At 66.4% G+C, this 25,218-nt stretch overlaps 1 protein-coding gene across 3 annotated transcripts in view; it reads right to left on the bottom strand.

Annotated features, from left to right (window-relative positions):
- Window positions 1-25,218, bottom strand: part of LOC119109440 (serine/threonine-protein kinase 26) — a 41,651-nt gene that overhangs the window by 2,918 nt on the left and 13,515 nt on the right. For all 3 annotated transcript variants that reach the window (XM_037233060.1, XM_037233059.1, XM_037233061.1), the window contains exons 2-7: window positions 13,408-13,503; window positions 9,356-9,484; window positions 4,575-4,740; window positions 3,530-3,687; window positions 2,350-2,535; window positions 987-1,129 (exon numbers count right to left, since the gene is read on the bottom strand). In XM_037233060.1, coding sequence (XP_037088955.1) covers window positions 987-1,129; window positions 2,350-2,535; window positions 3,530-3,687; window positions 4,575-4,740; window positions 9,356-9,484; window positions 13,408-13,503 — 878 coding nt within the window. The remainder of the gene's footprint in view (window positions 1-986; window positions 1,130-2,349; window positions 2,536-3,529; window positions 3,688-4,574; window positions 4,741-9,355; window positions 9,485-13,407; window positions 13,504-25,218) is intronic.

Below are 25,218 nucleotides of genomic sequence, written 5' to 3'. Positions count from 1 at the left end.
CAAGAACACTGCGTAACCAGCCAATGCAAATACAACTTAAAAGCCTATTTCGTACCAGATAATTCAAGATTAATGGCCATAATGTGCTCTAAACCGTTCAATTCGTCACACGTCGCAGGTAGCCACGTTCAGATATCGATTACATTAATTAAAGCAAGCCATCAGCGGCAATCGATGGCAGGATAAAACTGACAGAGCCGCTGAATTGCTCGAGCGAATAACGAGCATTTCACTGGAAAAGCTTATGAAAATGTTCGTCTCAGAATGTAAACGCGGTTGCGTTGTTAATCAGGCTTGGCGAGCGATAATGGTGATTTAAAAGATCACTTAGATCATCCATCGCTGTCTAATTGTGTCGACGTCAACAAATCACTGTCGTTTTGGCTGTTCAGATCAGTGACATTTTCCCAGTGTGTGCCGATGCGGCGCGGTGCTCGAGAGCCACGATACTTAACATTAGATTGGCGATTAAAAGGAATTTAAACCACGACGCCAGAATCACGTGACCGAAGCATGCACATGTCCTGTTGCTGGGCGCAGAACACGCAATTAAACAAACAAACCACAAGTGACGTGATTACGTCATTACGTAATGCAAGGGGCTCGTTCATCCAACGTGCCGGAAATACGCCCATACAACTTCTCCGAATCGGTTTGAAATAGGGCGCCTAACCAATGACCTAGCAACCGGTTGAGGCCAAGCGTAGGAATGCGGTTATCTCCACCGCGGGCGGTTACACCCATTCACGACATCGGCGAACCCTCGTCGCCTGTAGGTTGAAGTCCCGCGCAGCTTTATCCTTCCTGCACAGACTACAACGTGGCCCAATATCGGCCGGATGCATCGGGTTGCTCCATAACCAGCGCAGCCACTTATGACGCGAGAGTCACGCGCGCGCCCACACAGCCACCCGCCCCACCGCGTGTAGCGCTGGTCGCGCGTTGCGGCGATGAGAACGTGCGGTACTGAGTCCCTTGCTACTCACGAGTCGGTCTCCTCGCTGCTGTCTGAGTCGTCCTGCTTGGTCATCTTGTACTTCTTGTGCCGGTCAATCAAGTCGATCAGGTACGAAGTCTTCTTGGCCTTCCGGATGAACGGCAGCCGCAACAGCTCCTTGGCTGTCGGCCTCTGCGGACAGGGACGGGCGTGACGGCTGGGCGCGGCCTTCGCTGCGCCGGGGCGGTTTCCACGGAGCTGGTAACGGCCATCGCGCTTCAGTCGCCCTCAAAAGCGAAAGTTGCGTTGGCTAATGCTCACGCACGCGCACGCCTCAATCCCCGCTGTGGCGCTGACGCCGCGAGAAGGCAGAGAATGCCGAAACGCGCAACGTTCCACCACGCTTGTCGGCGAGGTCACGGCGTCGGACAAAAGAATGCCTCGTGGACCAATACGGCAGCTGTTGCATAACGTTCCACCGCGCCAAGACCGGCCCGACTGCCGAGCAGGTCGGATCCGGAGCAAATCCGCCCTGTGCCGCGACCAGGCCCACGCCTCTAAACTCGTCCGGGACGGCGGCGCGGCTCATGCGGTGCAGACAGCTCCATAAGGATCGCCACAGGGCGCCCGCCCCGTCATCACGGAAAGACCGGCTGGGGGGGGGGGGGGCGGGGAGCGGATCAGCCACATGAGCGCCCCACCGCACCACCCAAGACGCGGCGAGAGCCGCCAGCTCCCGCCGTCCCGCACACCTGGGCGTAACGTGGAGCCGAACACGGCTCCCAATCCCACGAGACGCGCTCCAATCCGGCATCGGCTGTGTCTGACCAAAACGGGTCCCTCGACCACGCTGAAGTCTATCGTGGGTGTATTAGTATGGAGTATTGTAACTTTACATGATGCGAGCGGCGTTGGTCATGCGCTCGCTCCCCTTTTCGAATTGATTATCATGCTATCGGTCTACGTTCCATGGCATCACGTCACTTATCTGCCATCACTCGCGGGCACGCTCCTACTGGCGACTACAAGCGAGCCCGGAGCATAAACCACTGTCGTATATCGGGCGATAGTCCAGGGCTACTGCAAGGCGCCAAGCAGTGGTCACTCCACCAGTTATGGACGTCCAAAAGTTCACCGGCCGTGCCCTGACCGTTCTCCAGCCCCAGGTCCCGGGGGAAATCGCACAAGTGCGGGCGCCGGCCCCGGCGAGGCCTTACAAGGCGGCGCGCGGCCTCCCGCGTGGGCGCGCGCCGGCCGCCCCCAGACCGGCACACAGCCTGCCTGGCCGGCCGGCCACGCGCGACCGGGGCACAACCCGCCCGGCCTCCAGCCGCCGGTCCGGAGCGTCGGCCGCCGTCCAGACGGCGTCGGCCGGCGGCGGCCGCCGCCGCCCTCGCGCCCGACCCACTCACGTTCTCCGGGTCCTTGTTGAGGCAGGCCTCCACGAACTCCTTGAACTGGCGCGTGTAGGGCCCCTGCAGCTGCGGTGGGCTGTTCTTGGGGATGAGGAAGAGCACGCGCATCGGGTGGAGGTCCGAATTGGGCGGTTCGCCCTTGGCCAGCTCGATGGCCGTGATGCCCAGGGACCAGATGTCCGCCTGCGGGCACGCGCCAGCGGCCGGGTGAGACGCCGCCACGGCCAGCGTACACACGCGCAGAAGACGGCCGGCCGGCTAACAGTCCGCTCAATCCCGCAGAAGCGAGCTGTCGACGAAAAACAACGAACGCAAGAGGCACACGCACGCACACGTCATTCATGTCTTTATCAGGTAGGCTCGAGTCAGGGCACATTGTGGTGGGGTCGCATTCCCATCATCTGGCGCATATAAATACGCACGCACAGCTCATCCTCTGGAAGGGCCATACGACCCACGAACAATACGCACATGAACAAACACTGTCAGCGCGCCAATGCCTGTGGAGACGACGCAGATATGTCGACCACGGCGTCGGCGTCGTCTCCCGGCTACGCCGGCCTGGGCGCCGCTGGGACCTAAACACTGGACCCCGTTCCAGGAAGGGCCGCGTGGCTGGCAGCGCCCGGGAGCGACGGCCGTGGGGCCGGCTGCAAGGCGTCGCCGTGGCGACGCCACCAGAGCGCCTCCGGCCCAGTAATCAATTGCAGTCCGTCGCCGGCTGGCGACGCACCGGTTAGAGCCGGTCCTGTCCGGTCCGGACAGCAGTCCAGCGGTCTCGGCACGCCGGCGGAGTTCTGGGGAGGCCCCGCCCCTCACCGCCTCCGACCAAAACTCCACCCCGGCACCCATCCAGCACGGCGGAGCGGGGGGGGGGGGACACATGCCGGATGGTGTAGTTACCTGCCGGCCCCCAGACGCCGAACACTACACAGACCGCGGATCAAACGCGCAGCACGACGTTCAGCAGCCGCCGACCCGCGTACACCAGCACAACGTCATCACCTGCCACCGTCTCTTCACACAGACGACGCAGCGCCAATCCCCACTGATACACACCCATCCGGGCCCTGTCGCTGCCGCTCCGTCAGCTGCACACCTCAGCACAGCGTCGGTCCGGCCGCGCCGCCTCGGCAACTGACGGGGCCGGGCCGGCGCCGGCCGGCACAACCCTCACCTTGGAGTCGTAGGCCGATTGTTTGATGACCTCCGGCGCCATCCAGAAGGGCGTGCCGACGAACGTCTGCCGCTTGCTGGTGGTGTTGGTCAGCTGGCCAGCCACGCCGAAGTCGGCCAGCTTGACGTCGCCCAGCTCCGACAGCAGCACGTTCGCCGCTGCGGGGGGGGGGCGTCAGACGGACCGCCACACGGACCGTCGCTCGGACAAACCGGACGACACAGACGGGGGAAGGGGACAAGCTCCGACGGAATAGCGGGGAGAGACAGGACTGGACACGATACGGCAGGAAGAGGCAGCTGGGCGCAGTGCAGAGCAGGACGGCACAGACCAGGGCGGGTCAGGCAAGACAGAACACGTCGGCAGTGCAGAGCAGGACGGCACAGACCAGGGCGGGTTAGGCAAGACAGAACACGTCGCCGAAGTGCAGAGCAGGACGGCACAGACCAGGGCGGGTTAGGTAAGACAGAACACGTCGGCAGTGCAGAGCAGGACGGCACAGACCAGGGCGGGTTAGGCAAGACAGAACACGTCGCCGAAGTGCTCCCAGTAGACCGCGGCAATTAAGGCCAAATGAGATTAAGGGCTTGGGAGTCACGACAACGGCGCCAACACACTGATCCAATTGCTCCAGGGATGCAAATCGAGACACGAGTTCAAAGAGCTGTAATCTCGCGAGGCAATTCGCGAGGTGATAGCAAAACGGTGTCACGGAACAAAGTACTAGAAACTTGCGAAGAAGCACTGACGGAGTTCCACGGAGGCGTCAACATGACGAGCAAACGTGATGAGTCCATCTGACATATGCGCGCATCTTGGCAAACAAAACGGGTGATACAGCTTACGTGAAAGATTACGAACTAATTCCTCGGAGGAGCCCCCTCAAGGAGCAAGCACCCAAGGTGAAATCAGAGTGAAAGGCGAGTCGAGGTGGGACATTGCGATGACAAAGCGCTGGATGTCAGTCAAAGCTAAAGACAGCACGGAATGTACACGAAGGTAAATACGACACGCAGGAGTGAAGCGCAGCAGAGGTTTGGCATACCCTTGATGTCCCTGTGCAGCTTCCGTTCCGAGTGGAGGTAGTCGAGCCCCTTGATGACCTCGCGCAGGATGATGGAGATATGGATCTCCTCGAAGCTGCCGGCCTTCATCAGGTCCAGCGCCGAGCCGCCGCCCAGGTACTCCATGATGATCCACAGCTTGGTGCCCTGCGGGGACGTGCGCGGGTCAGGCGGCGGCCAGCGGGTGCCGGACGACGACGGCGTCATGGCACGGCACGGCGCGGCGCGGCGGGCGCCGGGCGGCCGAGCTGGGTCACTGGGCTGTCACCGCCACCTGCACACAGACTCAGCAGGCGGAACGCCGGCGTGGCCCCGGCGGCGCCGGTGCCGACCGCGCGCCACGGACTTCACAACAGGCAGCGCCACGAACACACACCACATAAACACGGGCCGGCCGGGCGGGGCCGCACCGTGGCCATAACGGTGCTGGGGCGGATCAAGCACCAGGCAACGCGCGGAACAACACACACAAAAACGCCCACTCGCAGGGCCGGGCTTTTCTGGAGGCCGACAACAGCCCCGGCTGCACGTCAAGGCAACGCGCGTAACTACAACAGCAAAAACACGAGTGAAAAACCTGTCCCAGGGCACGCATGGGGTCGCGCTTGATTCATCCATTAAGCAGCGGTCGTTTCTGGATGCAACATAACCCCTAGGTGAGCCAAAGTTTCGTTCGAGAGCGTCAGAATCCATAGCGGACGTCGTACAGGGGAGGTGTTTCTATTACCAATAGGAACAGCGCAAGCCGCGGAGCATATGGCCACGACATGTCATCCCGGTGAGAAACCCTCACACTAGCCACCGCTACTCGCATTCATCGGCCGCAGAAAGCAACTCCAAGGCTACTTTCGTCCTCCCACGATCATCCCAGCCGTACCTGCCGCACTCGCGGACCCAGACTCGTTCCGGGCGAGCACCCCGTCCGGGGCGCCGCCATCAGCAGAGGGCGCCTATTTACGTCGGCGTCTGCGAGTCAACAGCGGCGCTGGCCGGCCCGAGTCAACAGATCGCCGGCAGATTGTCCGCCGGCCCAGCGATGATCGATGACGGCTCCGGTACGTGCCGACCCGTCGCTGGCAGCCGCAGCGCGCCGCAGCGCGCCGCAGCGCGCCCGCCTGGCATTGTCGCCGCCTCGCTCCACGGGCCCCATCGACCGCGTCCCACCGGGCGCGGACCGCGACGGCGCTGCAATAGGTCGACTCTTCCGACCGCGGCCGGTCGCGATCGGACCCTCCCCGGGCGCGCTGCCGACCGGTTCGACAAGCCGCAGTAGCCGTCGTCCTCGTCGCCCCGACCGCGCACTGTGCGACCCGCGCCTCCGCCTGACCATCGCGCCAGGCGTCTCCCAGCGTGCCCGGCGGCCCCCGAGACCGGGCGTGTCGCCGCGCCGCCGTTCCCCGCGGCCGTCCGCGGCCAGCCGGCGTTCAGCGAGCCTCTGGCCGCGCACCGGCGTCGCCCGCGCCGGCCTGACCGCCCCGGCACCGCTCAGGTGCCGTCCACCGAACCCGACCGGGCGGCGCCGAACCCGAGCCGGTCGCGCGATCTGCACGGCGCCGGGGCGGGCCGTGTTTACAATGGCACGGCCGCCGCAGGTCCCCGGCCGGCCAAGGTCACGGCGACATGCGGCTCCCTGCACCAGTCGCTGACGCCGCGACGGGCGCACCGGCACGCACGCGCCCGTGCGCGGCGTGCAGTGGCCAGCACCCGTATCCGGGTCACCTGTGGCGCGCGGAATGCGAGCGCCGGCTGCCTCCACCTTCACCCGCATCCCATCCGGCCAGCCTCGCCGGTCGGCCGTGCCGAGGATGACTATCTTCCGCTGGCCAGGCGAGCGGCCACTTCCTGGGACCGCATGCCGCCGCCGAGGGGCGGGACGCCGGACGGCGCGCCGTCCTCCGGCGGTCCTCCACCATCTGTTGCCGCCCGCCGCGCCGGTACGTGGGGACGTGGCGGACGCCGCGCCGCCGCTCGACGCGCCGCCTCGCGGCCGAGCCCCGAACCACGCCTGCGTCACCGCTACGGCCGACGAGGGCCGCTCCTGCGCGGCCGCGCTGACGAATTTGGCACAGCGCACCGGAAGCGGCCGGTGGTGGCCGCGGGAGCGCCGCTGTTCAACACCCGTAGCGGCATCAGCCACCGCCGCCGGCCGGGCCGACAGCCGTAACCCACAGACCTGACCCGGCCGCCCGGACTGGACCAGGCCGGACTGGACACGTCGGCCCGGACCGAACTGACAGCCGCGGGGGCTGCGGATCAGGCCGGCAAATCTGCCTGGCACAGGCGGCGGGGGCGACACGCGCAGGCCTCGCGTACGTGCCGCGGCGGCGGGCGGGCGGGGCCCGGTGATTCACGCGCGTGGCCCGGCGTCGCACGCCCCCCCGCCGGGCTCGGAGGCCGCGGCGCGGCGCGCGCCGTCGGGGCCGGGCTGCCGGCGCACGCATCACCCGGCCGCCGGAGGCCGACTCACGCCCGACCTCGACCGACCCGGCCAGCGCCGGCAAAACACGGCCCGGCCCAAGCCATCCGAGCCGGGCCGACACACAGCCGGACGCAAAAACTGGACCGGCGGCGGCGGCGGCGCCGTATGAGACGGCTGCGACCCTGCCGGACGGCATGCCGACCCGTCAGTTGACCGGTCGGCTGACGAGCTAGGAGACGGCCCGGGGTCACGGACCGCCGCCGGACACGAGCCGATCCTCGCCCGGCGGCGGCCATCGTCCGTTGGGCAACGGCTGCCAAAAACCGGCGCATTGTGAAACGGCGGCAGCGCGGCGCGGCCACCCCGCCGGCGGCGTGCAGCAGCGCAGGCCGGCCGCGCAACCGGGCCGCCGCGTGAGAACCGAGCGCAGAAAGTCGGCGACGTCCGCCGAACGCGACCGGTCGCGCACGGCGGCCGAGAGAGCCGCGCCGGTGGGAGCGTGCATGACGGCTCTCTTCAGCTGCTTCACAAGCCGGCGCCGGCTGGACGGTCGCAAAATACGCCGGGTGTGAACCAGTACCCGCTCATCACACCGCTCCGGGGAAATGTCACGAAACGAAACGGTTCTTCCCGCTGGTTCCCAGCCGCGCCGCAAACGCCGACAACGAGCAGTGCTTTGCACGATATCAGATCGGCCGTCCAGATCGCGCGCGGTGCGTCCCACGTCGCTCGCCGTGGCCCTCGCCGAGCTCATGACGGATCCCAGCCTGGCCTTCGTTCGGCGGTGAGCCCGATGGTGTTTACGCCCGTTCGGGCGTGACGCGGCCTTCGTCGGGCGGGCCGTCGGCGTGTTTGCGGCCGGCTGCGCGGCGGCGGCGCCGCCTGCTCTGCCGTGCCGACCCGACCCGTGTCGAACATGACACGTCCACGCAGTGACGGCAGCGGCAGCGGCGGCGGTGGCGCCCGCCGACCGCGTGAGTGCCGCGCCGGCGCGGAGAAAGTGACGGGGAACGGTCAGTGCGCGCCGGCGCCGTCACAAGCCGTCACGAGCGGCGCCGCTCGTGCGCCGCCGTCGTCGAGTGGGCCGGGAATCCAGTTCAGGCCCGGCGGGCCGGCGCAGACCGCGGCCATGGAGCGAACGCCCCGCCGGTGCGCCATACCCACAGCCACAGCAACCGGCGGCGTACGCTGCGTTACAGCGGCGGCAGCGCCACCCCTGCGGCGCGTAACAATGGCAGGGTACAGCCCACAGAACACACAGTCAGCACCAGGGGCTCTGACCGAAGCCCTGTACCCGCCGTCCCGGACGGCACGTCAGCATTATCACCTTAAGCATGAGGTCATGAAGTCACGTATCACATAGATATAAAGTGCTAGGCAGAGTGCTTTGGTTTATATTATCGATTTATGTCACGGGCATATGCTACGTTTTCCGTTGACATATTGTCATGACTATCACTGTTTTTACGCACATGACACAAATGTGGCGCCTTAAGCTGAAACACACAACAGCAGCCATGGTTGGTGTCAGACATGCGTGATATGCCCCTCCCCTCCCTAACCCAAACCCCTGGCAGCCTGACTGAGTCAGAAATTCTTGACAGCCGCTTAAATAACCAGCGAGATAAAGGCGACAAGATCTTTCGTGACTGGTGTGGTAGTGCAATGATCCACTTTATCTCCCAATAAGTGGTCAACAGGGAATTGTTTTGTTTTCGCTTCTAGTGACGAAAGGACACAGGGAACAAACACATCAAAACTGGGTCATCCCGACCGATCCAAGTGCGCGATTTCAGCTCGCGACAAAGCCAGTCTTTGAGAAGTGTCGCATAACGAAGAGTACAAAGAGGCGCAACGAATGAAGACGGCAGTGACCAATACTGGGCCGGACCGTTGAAATCAGCGTTTGCGGCACTTGCATGACCAGTGATTTTCCTAGGTCACTCCGAGCATTCACCCGCCGCGTCCCCATACCAGTGTCGTGGCCAGCAGTGACTGGCCACGACTGGTGCTGCGGCCTCATCAGATACAGGTCACCGGTCATGCCAACTTCGCCCGGCAATACACGGTGCTAACGACATCTCAAGCGAAGGTACAACAGTTGTTAGTGAGTCAACAATGGTGGCGCTCTGCAGAACGTCTTCTAGCGATAGACGACGGTTGTGGAATAACACTACAACGGTGACCGGGGTCCGCCCACCCCGTCTGTACTGTCTGTTGTCTGTCCTGTGTTGTCTGCTGCCTCCTGTCTGTCCTGTGATGTTTGATGTTTGCTGTCTGCTATCTGCCCTGCGCTGTCTGCTGTTTGTCCTGTGCCGTCTGCGGCATGTCCACCACACCCACCTTGAGGAAGGAGCCGTAGTACTTGGTGACATATGGCGAGTCGCACTGCGACAGCACCATGATCTCCTGCTGGATGTCCTCGATCTCATCCTCGGCCTCTTCCAAGTCGATGATCTTGATGGCCACCACCTGCAGCAGGGGGCGCCGCCGTCACCGGAGGCACAGGGCGCAGACGGCCCCGGGCGGACCAGGAGCAGTCTGTCGCCACCGGACATCACGGTCCAGCGCCAGCTGCCGCCGGCGCCGTCTCAGACGTCATGTCCACAAACTCACTGGCGCGTGACAAGCCGATCGACGGTCAATTGGACAATCAAAGAACACGAACATGACGGCAACAGAGATGGGGATCGAGTTCTGAAACTATTCCAATCTCTCCAACGATCTAATCCTGGAACTATTTAAACTTTTTCAGAACGCGCCCCAAACTGCTTAAAGAAACTAAATCTGAAACTAAACGCGTCCAAACCTGTGGATTGGATCGTCGCAAGAAGCCTTCACAATTAGTGGCGTTGTCTCAAATTCGGTTTCTTTACAAACAAGCCAGCTAACTTCCTGCAAAATGCCGTCATTTCTAGTGTTTTCCTACCAGCCGCCGGTTCGTCCTTGACGTTGTCAACAAAAGCTCCGACGTACGTATCTTCTAGCAATCATGTTGTGCATGCGATCAAATGGCTCGTCAGTAATCGGAGGAAACGCGCCCGCCTGCAGCCCGTCCGACCGGTGGCGACAGGGTACGACCGACCGCCGGTGACACCGCTGTCGGCGCCGACAGACGATCTCCCGCTCCGGAGATGGGCCGCGGCCGGGCGCACACGGCACCATCAGGCCGCCCGCCCACCCACCCGCCCGCCCGCCGCACAGTCCATCTGACAGACGATCTCCCGCTCCGGAGATGGGCTGCGGCCGGGCGCACACGGCACCATCAGGCCCGCCCGCCAACCCACCCACCCGCCCGCCGCACAGTCCATCCGACAGACGATCTCCCGCTCCGGAGATGGGCCGCAGCCGGGCGCACACGGCGCCATCAGGCCCGCTCGCCAACCCACCTACCCGCCCCGCCCGCCGCACAGTCCATCCGCCGGTCACACAGGGATTCGCCATCTGTCAGCCCCACGCCGACCACCCCATCCCCCCCAGGCCCCCCCCCCCCCCATTCCTCCCTCGCTGACGGTCCCACACGGGACATGGGACCTGGACGACGAACCCCACGTGTGGCCCCAGCGAGTTGCGCGTGCTGACCACAACCACAGGCGTCCTGACTGCCACTGCTCACGGTCTGGCGGCCGCCCCTGGCGGTAACGCCCTGAGTTGTGAACACCACAAGCCTGCGCCCAACCCAGCTGAAAACATCAGCGTCTGCCGAGGAAAACACACCGCGGAAAAACAAACGGCGGCGCTACGAGGCCGCGTGGGTGAGCCGTTTTCCTTTTGTGCAGACGCCGGCTGTCATGGTGTGAATGAACAGTGAGGAGATTTCCTTAAAGTGCTAATCAGCCCTGACAAGGGCACTGCGGTCGGCGTGACACTGCATTAGCCGCTGCAGAATCGGTATTGATCTCCCGCCTCCCGCAGCGGAGCTGGGCAGGTGCCCTGGCGACAGTGGCACACGACTGAGAAGCAAGCACTGCCTCCCGGGGCGCAGCTGCCCAGGGACAACGCCGTGCAGGTGCCCTGACGACAGTGGCACGGCTGAGAAGCAAGCCCTGCCTCCCGGGACGCAGCTGCCCAAGGACAACGCTGGGCAGGTGCCCTGGCGACAGTGGCACACGACTGAGAAGCAAGCACTGCCTCCCGGGGCGCAGCTGCCCAGGGACAACGCTGTGCAGGTGCCCTGACGACAGTGGCACGGCTGAGAAGCAAGCCCTGCCTCCCGGGACGCAGCTGCCCAAGGACAACGCTGGGCAGGTGCCCTGACGACAGTGGCACACGACTGAGAAGCAAGCCCTGCCTCTCGGGACGCAGCTGCCCAAGGACAACGCTGGGCGGGTGCCCTGACGACAGTGGCACGGCCGAGAAGCAAACACCTGTGGCATACAACCACTGACAAAAAACGGCAAATGCTTGTCTACCCTGAGGGCATTCATGGTCTGGCGCAAAAAGTTTCGTATGCGGCTGACGAAAATTAACAAAGAAAGCGCAGCGTGATGACGATAGCCAACTGGTCATAAACTGCATCGATGTAACACCTAAAAGGCCCGGGGAAGCGATCGGAATGAGCTTTTTGCGTCGGGATTCATTCGCTTCGAATGGTAGCGACAAACAATGCCGAATGCCTCCGCACGCTCAATTATGGTGTGGGCCAAGGCCGGTTTTAGAAATGCGCACACCTGTTTCCGATACGGCACCGAGGACGGGTCGCCCGAAGAAGTGGACAGCTTTCTCTGGTCACCGGTCAACCATTTGTAAAACTCGAATCACTTGACCTCGGCCTGGATTCCATATTGCTTTAACCAGTCATGCGGACCACGCCTATATGTGCGCAAATGCCTTTCTTAATAGCACGTCCAAACGTAGCGTGTGTGCCCACTAAAGGCGCGTGGCAAGCGATTGTACAGCTCCAGCCCCAGACGAACCGGGCGAACCCTGCTCCCCTCGACGGGGTAACGTTCTCGGCCTGGCTCCCAGACGCGGCGGCACTGCCGTCTGCGCGCCGACCCGCTCCGCCGTCGGCCGCGGACGGGCGACGCCACCCTCTCCCCGCGGCGGAGCCGGAGCGTGCAGTCGCTCTGACCGCGGCGTCCCGGCCGATCGGTGCCGGCTGACGAGCCGGGCACCGATCTCCACCCGCGCTGCCGGGCGCGACCAGGCGACGGCGGAGACAGTCGCGCCGAAGACCGCGCGGGCGGTTCGCCGCCAGTCCCCCTGATTGCCCGCAGCCTGCGTTCGCGTCGTCCGGGAGTCTGCCAGCCGACGGCATTTAGTTCGGTCGATACCGCTGCGGGACGTGACCCGCCTCTGGCTGCAGCAGTGCTGCGCAGCCATAACGGCGCCAGTGGTGTCGCGCACACCGAGTCGGCGGCGGTCGGCGGTCATTCCACAGTCTCAACCCCGGCTCACGGCCGCCACCTGTCGCTCCCTTGGACCCGGCTCCCCGACCCACAGCTGTCACCTATCACTCCCTTGGACCGAATCCCCAACCCACAGCTGCTTCCTGTCGCTCCCTCGGACCCGACACTCCAGCCCACAACTGCCGCCTGCCGCTCCCATGGACCGGACTCCCGACCCGCAACCGCTACCTGCCGCTCCCTTGGACCGGACTCCCTGACCCAAAGCTGCCACCTATCGCTCCCTTGGACCCGACTCCCGGCCAACTGCCGCCGCCTGTCGCTTCCTTGGACCCGACTACCCGACCCACAGCTGCCATCTGCCGCTCCCATGGCCCCGATCCCCCTCCCCCCCGACCCACAGCTGTCAACCGTCGCTCCCTTGGACTCCGCTCCCCGACCCACAACTGCCGCCTGTCGCTCCCTTGGACCCGACTTCCTGACCCACAGCTGCCGCCTGTCGCTCCCTTGGACCCCGCTTCCAGGCCCACAGCTCCCGCCTGTCGCTCCCTTGGACCGGACTCCCTGACCCAAAGTTGCCACCTATCGCGCCCTCGGACCCGACTCCCGACCCACAGCTGCCGCCTGTCGCTCCCTTGGACCCAACACTTTGACCCACAGATGCCGTCTGCCGGTCCCTCGGACCTGATTCCCGGACCCACAGCTGTCGCCTGTCGCTCCCTTGGACCTGACTCCCCGACCCACAGCTGCTTCCTGTCGCTCCCTCGGACCCGACACTCCAGCCCACAGCTGCCGGCTGCCGCTCCCATGGACCGGACTACCTGACCCACAGCTGTCGCCTGCTGCCCCCCCCCCCCCCTACCGTCAGGTGCCGGTCCCGCCGCCCGCCGCGTGGACGGCGCTCCGGGTCAGGCGTGGGTCGCCGTGGGTCACCGAAGGTCGGCCGGGGTCGCGCGCCGTTCCGGCCGCCGCCGCGGAGAAAGGGAAAGAGAAAAGCCGGCCGCGGCGGCCCGGCAGCGCCGGCGCCGGGCCTGGCCGGGCTCTCACCTGCTGCGTGCGGTTGTCGATCCCCTTGAACACCTCGCCGAACGAGCCCTTGCCTATGCGCTCCTGCTTGGTGAATATCAGCTCGGGGTCGATCTTCTGCAAGAGAGCGGAACGAACGGTCATATGACGGCCACGCGGGCCGCGGCGTCGCGCCCCCCGCTAGCACGCGGCGATGCAGCAACGGCTCGACGTCCGACCGACCAGCCGCGTTGGGAAAACAAACAAGTTTGTCACTTGCATGGCCCGCGCTCGGCGTTCAAACACACAGGCACATAGACGCCGCGCAGAAGCGCCTCCACCGCGCCACGACTGTCCGCTTGTCCGCACGGTCCGCCGGGCGCGGGACAGCTCCGCCAAGCTTCCGCTGCGGACGCAGAGCCGAGTCCAGTCGCGACGCCCTTTCCCACGGCCAGTCCGGTCACCCGATCACAAATCTGCGCGCAGAGTTGCGCGTTCGCCTGCGCGGTTTCCCGGGGGCGGCCCTGCGGGGCGGCCGCAGCTGCCTGATAAGATCTGCAGCGGGCCGCGGGAGCGACGCAGCTGTGTCGCCGCCTGCGTGACAGCGCGCGGGCCGGCCGGCGCCGCCTCGTCCGCCGGCCCACAATGCACCAATCAGTTCTGGTGCCGCAAAGCGCCATCTGTGGCGTGATTGGACACGACCCGTCTGATGCGATCCGGCGCAGGTGATGGCCGCGCGTGCGCTCAGCGCCACCGATGTCTCCAGCGGCGCACGTCCCGAGCGGCGGCCGGCACAGCCGGCAGCGCTCCTCGGAGTCCGGGGTCGGCCGGCAGCGCTCCTCAGACAGATCCCAGTTGCGACGAGGGAGGCTCTGTGTGGAGGATCCGCCGCCCGCGCGCCCGGTCCGGCGTGAGCGCCCCCGAAAACAGCGCGAGCCGCCGCGGGAGAGCCGCTTTTTGTGGAGATCAAGAGGATCTGGCTGAGCCCGGGGCGGCACACGCTGAATTCCACATGTCGCGATCAACAGCGGCGGCTTTCGGGGACGCCTGGCTGGCCGACACGCGCTCGGTGGACGGCGAGCAGAGGCGAGGACGGCACGGCGGGCCCACGCCTGGGCGTCCGGCTCGGGAGCTGCCGCGAGCGTCGGCAAGAGGCCAGAGGGCCACACCACGCTCATCGCAACGCAGCCAGGCAAGCTGAGTCATGCGCAGCCGGGCCGGGCCTCGCCGGCCGTAGCGAGTCCTCGACCGGTTCCCAGCCGACAGTCCGCATCTCCCCAGCCGACGGGCGCCTTTGTTCCGGGGAGGGTAATGTCGCTGCGGAGGTCAGCACCGCGCCGCTCGCCGCGGGCGCGGCGGGTCGCGGCGCGGGCCGGGTCGCCACAGCAGAGGGGTCGGCGCGCAGCGGCACACTCACGGCCGTCCAGACCCGCCCGCCCCCGCGGGCACGACGCCGACGCATGGCGACCTCCGTTTGACACGGAGAGCGCGAGCTGGCGCCGGAACGGCCGACCGCACTCTCCCACGGACCGTGCCCACAGCATGCTCAGCGCCCAGTGTTCACGCAGCACTCCGTCCATAGCGTGACCCGCACTGCTACATGCGAGAACATGGCGTACACCGGCGGAAAAGCGACGTGCAATGCAAGGGTGGCTGCAGTAACCGAGCCCACATCTCGACATTTGAACGCCGGCGTGCGGAACTCCGCCCATACAAACCCCGACTCGGCTCACTCCGACATGGCACACATCCCAAATACAGACCCTGCAAAACCGCATTCCCAGTGGATGACCATGTTCGACTGCTCGCGTGGAGGCCCCAGACGCCAGATCGCGATGGATTTCAATGGCATTACACAAGCCGAACAGAGCCGCGAGCCTGACTGAGGTCCCGGCCCCGCGCGGGCGAACACACGGCGGAGACGCCGGGCCGCGTGCCGGAGGGCGGCGCGGGTACCCAGCACCGTCTGGACGTCCTCGGAGACGGCTCGCAGGCGCCGGGAGAGAGCAGGGGGCTGGTGGGTCCACTCCGTCAGCTCAGGGCGAGAGCCAATCCATATCGGGGCGATTACGGCGGCTGGACACCGCCGCGATGCTCTATCTCGCTGTCAGCGGCCGTCTGGCGGCGGGCAGATCTCCGGCTCGCCGGAGCCCTGCAACAGCCGACAAATGTCCCATTCCCTGAAGCCCTCCAGCGCCGAACGGCCCAGCCCCAGACGGCTTTCAGACTCGGAGCGCTTCTCCGATAGCGTCGGGCAGCCCCACCGCAGCGAGCGGCTCCGCGTCTCCCCGGCTCTCTGGCTGCCGGCGGGTCTGAGCGGGCCGGTCCGATGAGGCGAGACCGACCCCTCAGCGCCGCGGCGTGGTGACGCCGCGCGCTGCGCCCCCCACCAACCGAGGTCGGAGCGGCGGCCGGCACCAGCGGCGGCGCGCCCAGCACCGGTACCAAGGGCTCCGCTCCCCGGCCGCTGGCCGAGCCCCTCGAGTCATCTGCCGGCGTGACGTCACAGGGGCCGCGCTCGGCGTCGGCCAGCACAGGTGGAGCCCCGGATGGGAGCGGCGCAGCTGCAGGCGACACGGCGTGGACCGGCGAGCGCGGTCGTCTCTCGTGCCTCTCATACATCCTTCGCATATTTAACGGGGCTGGTCGCAGCCCGGGGTTCCCACGCCTCACTGGTCTAGCACAGCCTGTCCGGCACGGCACAGGGCGCCGGCAGGCCCTCCGTCGACGTCAGGAGCGCGCACCTTCTGACGCGGCATGGCCGGCAGCCGGTCGGGGCGGGCGGCGCCGCGCTGCCTTGGTCCGCGACTTCGGACTGCAGCCGCAAGGACGACCGGACGGCATTCTGCCGGCGCCGCACCCGCCCGCCGCCGGGGCCCAGCCCGAGAGCGGGGGTTCGGCCGCCGCGCGGTGGGCGCCAACGCGCCTCTCGCACCTCCCCGCCGTTACGGGGCGAGGACGAGCGTCGCCCGCGACCCTGCCGACGGCGGCGGTCGGCACGGGCGCCGGGTCACGCCGCCGAACTCCGCAGGACGCGCCAAGCCCGCCGCGACGGCCTGGCGCCGGCTTTCCTTGGCCGAAAGTTTTCCTCCAGCGGACCGAGACGCACCGTGTGGCGCTTTTGGCTGAGCTCCGCGCGCTAGAAATGCTTTGGCTCGGCCGTCGTGCAGGACACGGATCCGTTTCTGGTCCGTGACGGAGTGCATGTAGCCATCGGATTGGCGTTGCCGGTAACATGGCCGGTAATATGGAGCAGTGTGTTGCACGGCACGACCATTAGCAGCCCGCCACAAGCCCGGTACAGAGGCGCATAAAGGCTCGCTTAGAAAACTTCATTGCATTTTTCGACATACAAACTAGCGTTCCGTTCGCTGCCTTAAATAATTGTCACGACAGTGCATTTCGACGGCTGAAAATGCATGTCACGGCGCCGGCGCGGGCTGGTGGGCGGGCCGGCGGCGGCGGCGGCGGCCGCCGTTCCCAGCACGCCGCTCGTGAACGTTCTCCGTGACGCCTGGACCGCGCTGGCAGTGTCTGCACGGTACTCGGCACGCGCCGCAAACCGGCGTTCAACCCCCAGATCCGGCTCTGGGTACGGCCGCACTGATCGCAGGTGGCGCTAACCGCTCCCGGCCATCAGGTGAGGAGAAATAACGATGACAGGTGGTCCGCGCACGGGGCGTGACCACCAAGGCTGCTGCTTCCGCCCCGAAGGGCCGGTGCGAGGGGCGGCGGGCGCTGCGGGGAACACAGCCGTGCGGGGAGGGCAGCGGCCGGCGCGGCCACTCCCGGAAACTGACGCCGCGGCCACCGGCGCCGACTGTCCGTGATGCAGGCCTTTTGCTACGCAGTCATACTTGACCGGCTGGGGACTTGGCTCCTCGGCGTTCACTGCGGCGCCCAGTGCCGGGCTGAGTCATCAGCAGCGCCCCAGCAGCGGCCAACATTCACCTGGAGCCGTGTGACGCAGTTCGCTCGCGTCTGCCCTCTCCCGGCACCACACTCCATTCTCCGGCGGACCAGCTGCCGGCGCTCTCCCGAGCCGGTCGGCGGCGTGCGGGTCCGGCCGCGCCGTCACGGCCGAGCCGGCACCGCCCGCTCGCGGCGCCGGCCCCTGCGCTCTCTCGGTGTGACGACGCACGCCGACTGGCGGTGTCGGCGGCGACAACGGTACCGCAGACACGACCGATCGCGCAGGTCCGGCCGCGGCCCGAGCGGCCGGCCGCTCCCCGATCCGGCCGGGGCCGCGTCACGGGCCGCGTCAGCGCCGCCCCCGCAGACCGACCTTGGCCGGCGGCCGCTCGTCCGCCGGCCCACCTGTGCGCCGCGTCGCGCGGCCGCTCCCTGCCACCCAAGCCTCACCGCAGCGCCGGCCGGAGGTGTCCGCAGCTCCTAGCAGCGTCACACGTGCCGGCAGCGTGCCACGCTGGGCCTCGCTGCCGAGCGCGACACGAAAAACCTTTCCGATGCCGGAGCCTGCCTTCGTGCCGAACACGCCGCCACCGTCCTGCGTCATGCCCTCCCCAAACTCGGGCGCTGCGGCAGCATGAACGCCCGCACCCTTCGGCGTCCGCATTCCGCCGCCGAGGCTCGGACCAAGACGCCTGGCGACATCAGACGTCGCACCAGCCGCCGGCCGCGCCCCGCCCGGCCCACAAACCCGGCGCCACGGCGGCGCGGCCGGCCCGCTCGGAGACACGCGGACGTGATTGGGTCCGGGCGGAGGTGACGGGAAGGCTCGGCTCGGCGGCCCGCTCGGAGACACGCGGACGTGATTGGGTCCGGGCGGAGGTGACGGGACTCGGCTCAGCGGTCCGATCGGAGACACGCGGACGTGATTGGGCCCGGGCGGAGGTGACGGGACTCGGCTCGGCTCAGCGGTCCGATCGGAGACACGCGGACGTGATTGGGCCCGGGCGGAGGTGACGGGAAGGCTCGGCTCAGCGGCCCGCTCGGAGACACGCGGACGTGACTGGGCCCGGGCGGAGGTGACGGGAAGGCTCGGCTTGGCGGCCCGCTCGGAGACACGCGGACGTAATTGGGCCCGGGCGGAGGTGACGGGACTCGGCTCAGCGGTCCGATCGGAGACACGCGGACGTGATTGGGCCCGGGCGGAGGTGACGGGACTCGGCTCGGCTCCGCGGTCCGATCGGAGACACGCGGACGTGATTGGGTCCGGGCGGAGGTGACGGGACTCGGCGCGGCTCTCGGCTCGGCGGCCCGCGCCGGCCTTGAGGCTCACCTGCCCAGTGGGTTACTGGGCTGCTGACCGGGCTCCGAACTCCCGCTACTGCTGACAGCGGCGTGCTGTTCGGTGCCCTGACCGGTGATGCCGGATCGAGATTTAATGACGAAACGACGTTAAAACCGGGAGGAACAGAACAGTGCACGAACCATCATGCCTTCGCGATTGTTCGTGGGTAGCACGCCGGCGTTGACATCACGCATATTTGCATTACAATAGCAGCAATCTTGCACGCAACGGATGCTCCAAGCTGTCATACAAGGTTCAATCTCGTTTCGCCGACAAAAGTCGCGGATTTCGTGATAATGTCCACCCTTCTTTGCAGTCCCTCCCAAACAAAGAGCGCGCCTGCAGGGGCTCCGTGCTGGGTACTAGGCCGCTGTGCGGACCGGGCGCCCGTTCACGACGGGGTGCGGTGCGCTGTCCGTGCCGGCGAGTGCCGTCCCGGCGGTGGCTCCGCGGCGGCGCGGCAGCCGGCTCGGCCGCTCGCGAGGCGCGCAGGGCAGTGCGGGGCCCGCCGCCCCCGGCGACGGCGCACCCACCGGCCGACGAAGCGACCGCACAGACGCGCCGTGCCGCCCGCCCGGCCGGAGAGAGCGGGGCGAATGGAGAGGCAGAGCAGGCAGACAAAGGGACAGAGAGCAGCGCAACGAAAACATCGGAACCCCCTTCAGCCAGGAACAATGTACAATAGACCAGAGTGGAGCGAGACGCGAGTTTTAGTACGCGATATTGCCGGGACCTAGAGCAGAACATGAAGCGTGGAAAAAGAGCACGGCACAAGGCAGAAGGCAGCCAAACAGAGGGGAGTGAAGAGGAAAGCAAAGCTTGAAGTGGATGCGTGGGCAAAAGAGTGAGTGAGGAAATTGATAAATGACCGTATTGACAAATAAGTCAAAGGTGAATGAGTGAATCAGTGCAGAAGTGAGTGGGGGAGGGGGCTGTCCGAACAAGCGAGTGGCTGAATGAGTCGGTAAATAAGTGCAACAATGAACTCACGCGTGTGTGAGGGTGTGCGTGAATGCATCAGCACGAGACAACGCACGTCAAACATCGAGCCACCCGTCCACTTACACTGGAGGGGACGTCCGGTCTGTCGGGCGCGTGCGGCGCGGCGCGGCACGCCGGGCCGCCGCTTCGCCGTGTCCCAGCGCCGGCCGAACAAACGGCTCGTCAACAGGCCGGCGGCGGCGACGTGACACCGAGCCGACCCGCGAGCCGGCCGGCCAGCGCCGTCCCGCCATTCCACGTCAATGTGAAAGTCGACCGCGCTTTTACGGCCGCCGCCGCCGCCGCAGATCAGCCAGGCCCCATGGCGGCTCTGGCACGCGTGCAGCCGCCTCTCCCTCTCCCTTTCTCTTTCTCTCTCTCCTTTCGCTCCCGCTCTTCCTATCTCGGTCCGTCGTTTCCTGCCGTCCTTTACAGTGAACGGGAATGCTGCGCCGCGGTATTCGTCGCATAATCGGCCACTCGTCTTCTCTTCCGTCACCGTCCCATGACGCGGACGCAGGCCCGTCCCTGGCGTGTCCTCTCCGTCGCCCCCGGCACGCCAGCCCCCGCCCAATCAGCGGGAGCGGGAGCGGGAGCGGGAGCGGGGCGCGGGCTCGGCCCGGCCGCCCGCCGAGACTCATTTGTCGACCACCATCAACCGGGCCCGAACGCGACGCGAGGGAAATGTCCGACAGGGCGGGCCAGCGACTGACAGGGGCTCTGTCCGCCTCGCAGCGGGAGGAGACGACCTCATCCCGACACAAGAGCTAAAAGTAATACGCATGGCAAGAAAGCAGCAGCAGACGACAAACTGACCGCAAGCGGAGAGCTTCATCTCCATCGCCAATGTCGCCGCATTGGGGCGCACGTTCGCCTCGCGCGCTCACATTGTGAGCAAATGTTTTCAGAGCGCTACGTTCAGTCGCTCGTCACAGCGACTTTCTTGTCGGAATACAGCGCACCCGGCTCCCGCCGTTAAGTGTCAGCAATCACATCATGCTGGAATAATTGTTCCGCCTATTCCAAACATCGTGACAGCTAACATGCTGGGTGTGGACTTCACAATCAAGCGGCTGACACAAAGCTGTTCATGACGACCCAACAGAAGGTAGGAGCTCCAACTACACCATTTCTTTAACTAGCCCGCTCTATGGCTGCTTTCCGCTGCTTCGGCAGGCTTGCTCTCGTTCGATGAGCGACAGGAGTAAGGATGCGGAACCGTCGGCAGAGCGTTCTCATCAGCGGCTCTCACCGCAGCGGAACGGCCGACAGACCAGTTCATCAGCCGGTGGCTCGGCCGCCGCGCCCGGTACGGCTGGGGGCGCCCGGCCGCCGGTCCCGCCGCCGTCGGGCGCGGCCGAGCGATCGAGGTCAGCGCGTGCGGCCGCCGCACGAACCGACTCTCGTTCCGGACGATCGGCCTGCGCCGCCTGACTGACGAGCTGAGCGGCCGCCGGCTGAGAGGCGGCTGGCTGAGAAGCTTCTGGTTGAGAGGCGGCTGGCTGAGAGGCGGCTGGGTGAGAGATGGTTGGCTGAGAGATTGCAGGCTGAGAAGCTGCAGTCTGAGAGGTGGATGGCTGAGAGGCTGCTGGCTGAGAGGCTGCAGGCTGGAAAGCGCCTGGTTGAGAGGCAACTGGCTGAGAAGCTTCTGGTTCAGAGACTGCGGGCTATAAGGCGGCTGGCTGAGAGGCCCTTGGCTGAGAGGCTGCTGACTGAGAGGCGGCCGACTGAGAGGATACCGGCTGAGAGGATGCTGGGTGAGCGGCCGCGGGCTAAGAAGCGGCTGGCTGAGAGGCTGCAGACAGAGAGGCGGCTGGCTGCGAGGCCGCTGGCTGAGAGGTGGCTGGATGAGCGGCAGCTGGCTGAGAGGCTGCAGACAAAGAGCCGGCTGGCTGAAAGGCCGGTGGCTGAGAGGCGGCTGGCTGAGATTCTGCTGGCTGAGGGGCTGCTGGTTGAGAGGTGGCTGGCTGAAAGCCTGCTGGCTGAGAGCCTGCTGGTTGAGAGGCGGCTGGCTGAGAGACTGCTGGCTGAGAGCCTGCTGGTTGAGAGGTGTCTGGCTAAGAGGCTGCTGGCTGAGAGGCCGCTGGCTGAGAGGTGGCTGGATGAGCGACAGCTGGCTGAGAGGCTGCAGACAAAGAGGCGGCTGGCTGGCAGGCCGTTGGCTGAGAGGCGGCTGGCTGAGATTCTGCTGGCTGAGGGGCTGCTGGTTGAGAGGTGGCTGGCTGAGAGACTGCTGGCTGAGAGCCTGCTGGTTGAGAGGCGGCTGGCTGAGAGACTGCTGGCTGAGAGCCTGCTGGTTGAGAGGTGTCTGGCTAAGAGGCTGCTGGCTGAGAGGCGGCTGGCTGAGAAGCCGTTGGATGAGCGACAGCTGGCTGAGAGGCTGCAGACAAAGAGGCGGCTGGGTGGGAGGCCGTTGGCTGAGAGGCGGCTGGCTGAGGGGCTGCAGGCTGAGAGGCTGCTGGCTGAGAGGCGGCTGGCTGAGAGCCTGCTGGTTGAGAGGCCGTAGGCTGAGAGGCTGTTGGCTGAGGGGCGGCTGGCTGAGAGGCTGCAGACAGAGAGGCGGCTGGCTAAGAGGCGGCTGGCTGAGAGGCGGCTGGCTAAGAGGCGGCTGGCTGAGAGGCGACCGGCTGAGAAGCAGCTGGCTGAGATGCTGCTGGGTCGGCGGCGACGGTGCCTGAGCCCAGCAGTCTGCGAGCCTGAGTCCCAGCCTGAGTGGGTGCTGCGGTGAGCCGGTGACCAGACGGCCTGACCGGGCCGGGACCGCAGGCGCGCCGGCGCCGCCCGGCCGAGCTTCGGCCCCACTGACCGAAGGCCGTTCCGCCGGGTCGGGGCGGGCCGGCCGCGCCCTGCCGGCACGGAATGCCGGCCACCGTCCGGGCGCGCTAACCGCCGTCGCACACGACCGGCAGCCGCGCCCGGCCGCCAGGGACGCCGACGCGGCCAGTGGAACCCGCCGGCGCCGGCGCCGCCGTGGGAAGGCGTGGGAAACCCCGACAGCGTGGCGGAACCAGGTGATGACGTATGTAAACTAGGCAGGCCGCTTCGGCGGAGCCGACCGGCACCACCATCAGAGGAATCCACAGGCAGACCCCCAAAGAACCCACCACCAGGACCGTTCACGCAGCGCATTAACGCCCGGCAGACGGAGCCGGAGGCAGTGGGGGAGCGCTGCTCTGAAGACGTCCCAAATGCGGACAGGTGTGCCCGTGCAGACCCGTTGTCTTGATCCCGCCTGGGCTCGCCTCGTGCATGACGTCACCGGACGGGAGCGCCTCCGCCGCGTCAGCCGCCGCGGGCGGAGAGGGACCACCTGGCCGCCCGGCAAGCTCTGACAGGGGCACCTGTGGCGGCAGCACGTCCCTAATCACGGGACGGCACCGGCGTGAACAGATGGCGTCCACCGCCAAGGATCGATCGCCTCCGGTTCGGGCGCGAGCTGAGTCATAGCCGCCCGCCGCTCGCCGCGGCGGCGAGGCCGCGGAGAAACGGCAGCCGCGCGGCCGCCGACCGTCGCCGTCACCGACACGAAGTCTGAAGCTGTGGCGAAGCTGCGGACCCAGCCGCCGGCCGGGTCAGATCGGCGATAGCCAGGCTCGAGTCATACTAAACCGGCGCCGGTCCGTATCCACGCCGGTCCAGCGAGCCCAACAGTGCACGCCCGAATAACGTTTCTGGCGTCGTTCGAGTTTGCCCACTGAGCGCTCCAGTGGCATGGCACGTCCCTGGAAAGTCGGTATCTCCCGCCCACAAATGGCGTCCAGCCCAATCTCCGCCGCTGATGACGCCGCCGCGCTACACAACAATCCATTCCGCTGCCGCTCGGATGCACAAACATCCGCCATTTCGGCCGAAGGCGGAGCGACTCAAAACACCTGTAAACGCGAACAACAGCACTTTGAAAACGAGGCCACCGATCTGCCGCCGCCTGCCAGGGCGCCCGGGCTCAGCACGCCCGCATGCACGCTGGGCGGGCCAGGGCAGCGCCCGGTCGGCGGGCTTGCCGCGGGCCGCACGAGCGCGGAGATCGCACAGGTGAGGCGGCGCGGCCTGAGCCGGTCAGCTGTCTCAGCACCCCCTCCCTCCCTGCCCACCGGCCAGGTGTCCGCGAGTATGCTGCTTAGCGTCCTCCGGAGCGTCGCCTCACCCGGCCGCTCCTCCCCTCGCAGCGCACCGACCAATCACGGCCCACCAAAACATCGCTCCAGTCGGTATCGACGTGCCTCGGGCGGTATTCCGGTCAAGGGTTCAGGGTCAGCCGCGGCCAACAACCGAGGAAAGTGGCTGCATGCGATAGCACGCTGCAAACCACAACAATTCCGGACGGAGGGTAAGTGACGACGTCTGTCAGGCCAGGAACTGGTCCTGACTGAAGGCTGGCTGCAGCTGTGGATCCATCGGGGCTGGACCTGTCTAGACGCCCACAGCCCTGCACCGTGGCTTACCAAGTGGACGAGTCTGTGCGAAATTGAAGCACCGTAGGGGCTCACTATGTCCCTATGGTGTCAATGTCGTCACTTAAAGCGAGGGTTCAGCTTCACTCTAAACCGGCATTGGGCATAACGGGACTGAGCGATGACGGAGCGCCGTGAAGCCCATGCCCCACTCCGGACTGTGGCAGCCCAGCCCGTGAGGCCTCCAGTACCATCACGGACTGGAACAACCGAGCCTATGAAGCCCCAGTCTCATTCCAGACTGGAACAACCGAGCCTATGAAGCCCCAGTCTCACTCCGGACTGGAACAACCGAGCCCATGAAGCCCCAGTCCACCTCTGGGCTGTGGCAGCCGAGCCCGCGCGAGCCTGGGGCTTCGACCTATCGGTGCCGGTCCCCCACAGCGCCGGCGGGCGCGCGGCGCCGCCATGCCCGCCGCGGGCACCGGGCGCCGGGCGACCTCGGCCATTGTGCGCGGCTTCGATCGCGATCCTTTGCCGACCTTTGGGAGCCGCGCGCGCTGTGCCGCCGGCCGGGCTGCATTGTCGGCCGCCGCCGGGCCGACCTTGGCTCGGGCTGAAAGTTGAGCCGGCAGCCGGCCGCCGCCCCGACCGGCCCCGCGGATCGCCCCCCCCCCCCCCGCGGCCTGATGGCGCCGCCGATGGGCCGCTGAGCCGCTGCGGCTCGTGAGCGGCACACGGGGCGGCCCTCAGCCGCCGGCCGCCCCGGCCGCCCCGGCCTCCCCGGGCAGGCCGGCAGCGGGCGCCGCCGGTCGCCGCGCCGGTGCGTTCGGCGCGGCCGGTCAGCACGCGCCGCTGATGGCGTGCTGTACACCCGGATGCAGCTGGCGGAGGGGGAGCGGCGCCTGGAACTGGAACTGGAACTGGAACTGGAGCTCGACTACTCGCAGCGGCGGCCTCGGGCTGGGCACCGACGGGCCCCGGGTTGTTCCGCCTCGGCCACCGCCGGTCGATATTGCATCAGCCGGGCCGCTCCGCCGTCAGCCCGCCTCGGACCGGCGTCACCTTCCTAAATCGCGCGCCGCCGCTGATGCGTTCCCTAGCATAGGGCGCCAGTCTTGGCGTCGGGTATTGACCAAGCGCCGGCCGGGGCGGTGCGACGGCGCCGCGCCGGCCGCGTGCCGCCGCTCCCGCCAGCGGCGGCACCAGAGATCAAACGGGTCTGGT

The sequence above is a fragment of the Pollicipes pollicipes genome, unplaced genomic scaffold (genome assembly GCF_011947565.3).
Source record: "Pollicipes pollicipes isolate AB1234 unplaced genomic scaffold, Ppol_2.1 Scaffold_7231;HRSCAF=8579_pilon_pilon_pilon, whole genome shotgun sequence".
Classification (NCBI taxonomy): Eukaryota; Metazoa; Arthropoda; class Thecostraca; order Pollicipedomorpha; family Pollicipedidae; genus Pollicipes; species Pollicipes pollicipes.
The sequence above is the reverse complement of the archived record's forward strand: the minus strand, read 5'-3'. Positions and strand labels throughout refer to the sequence as shown.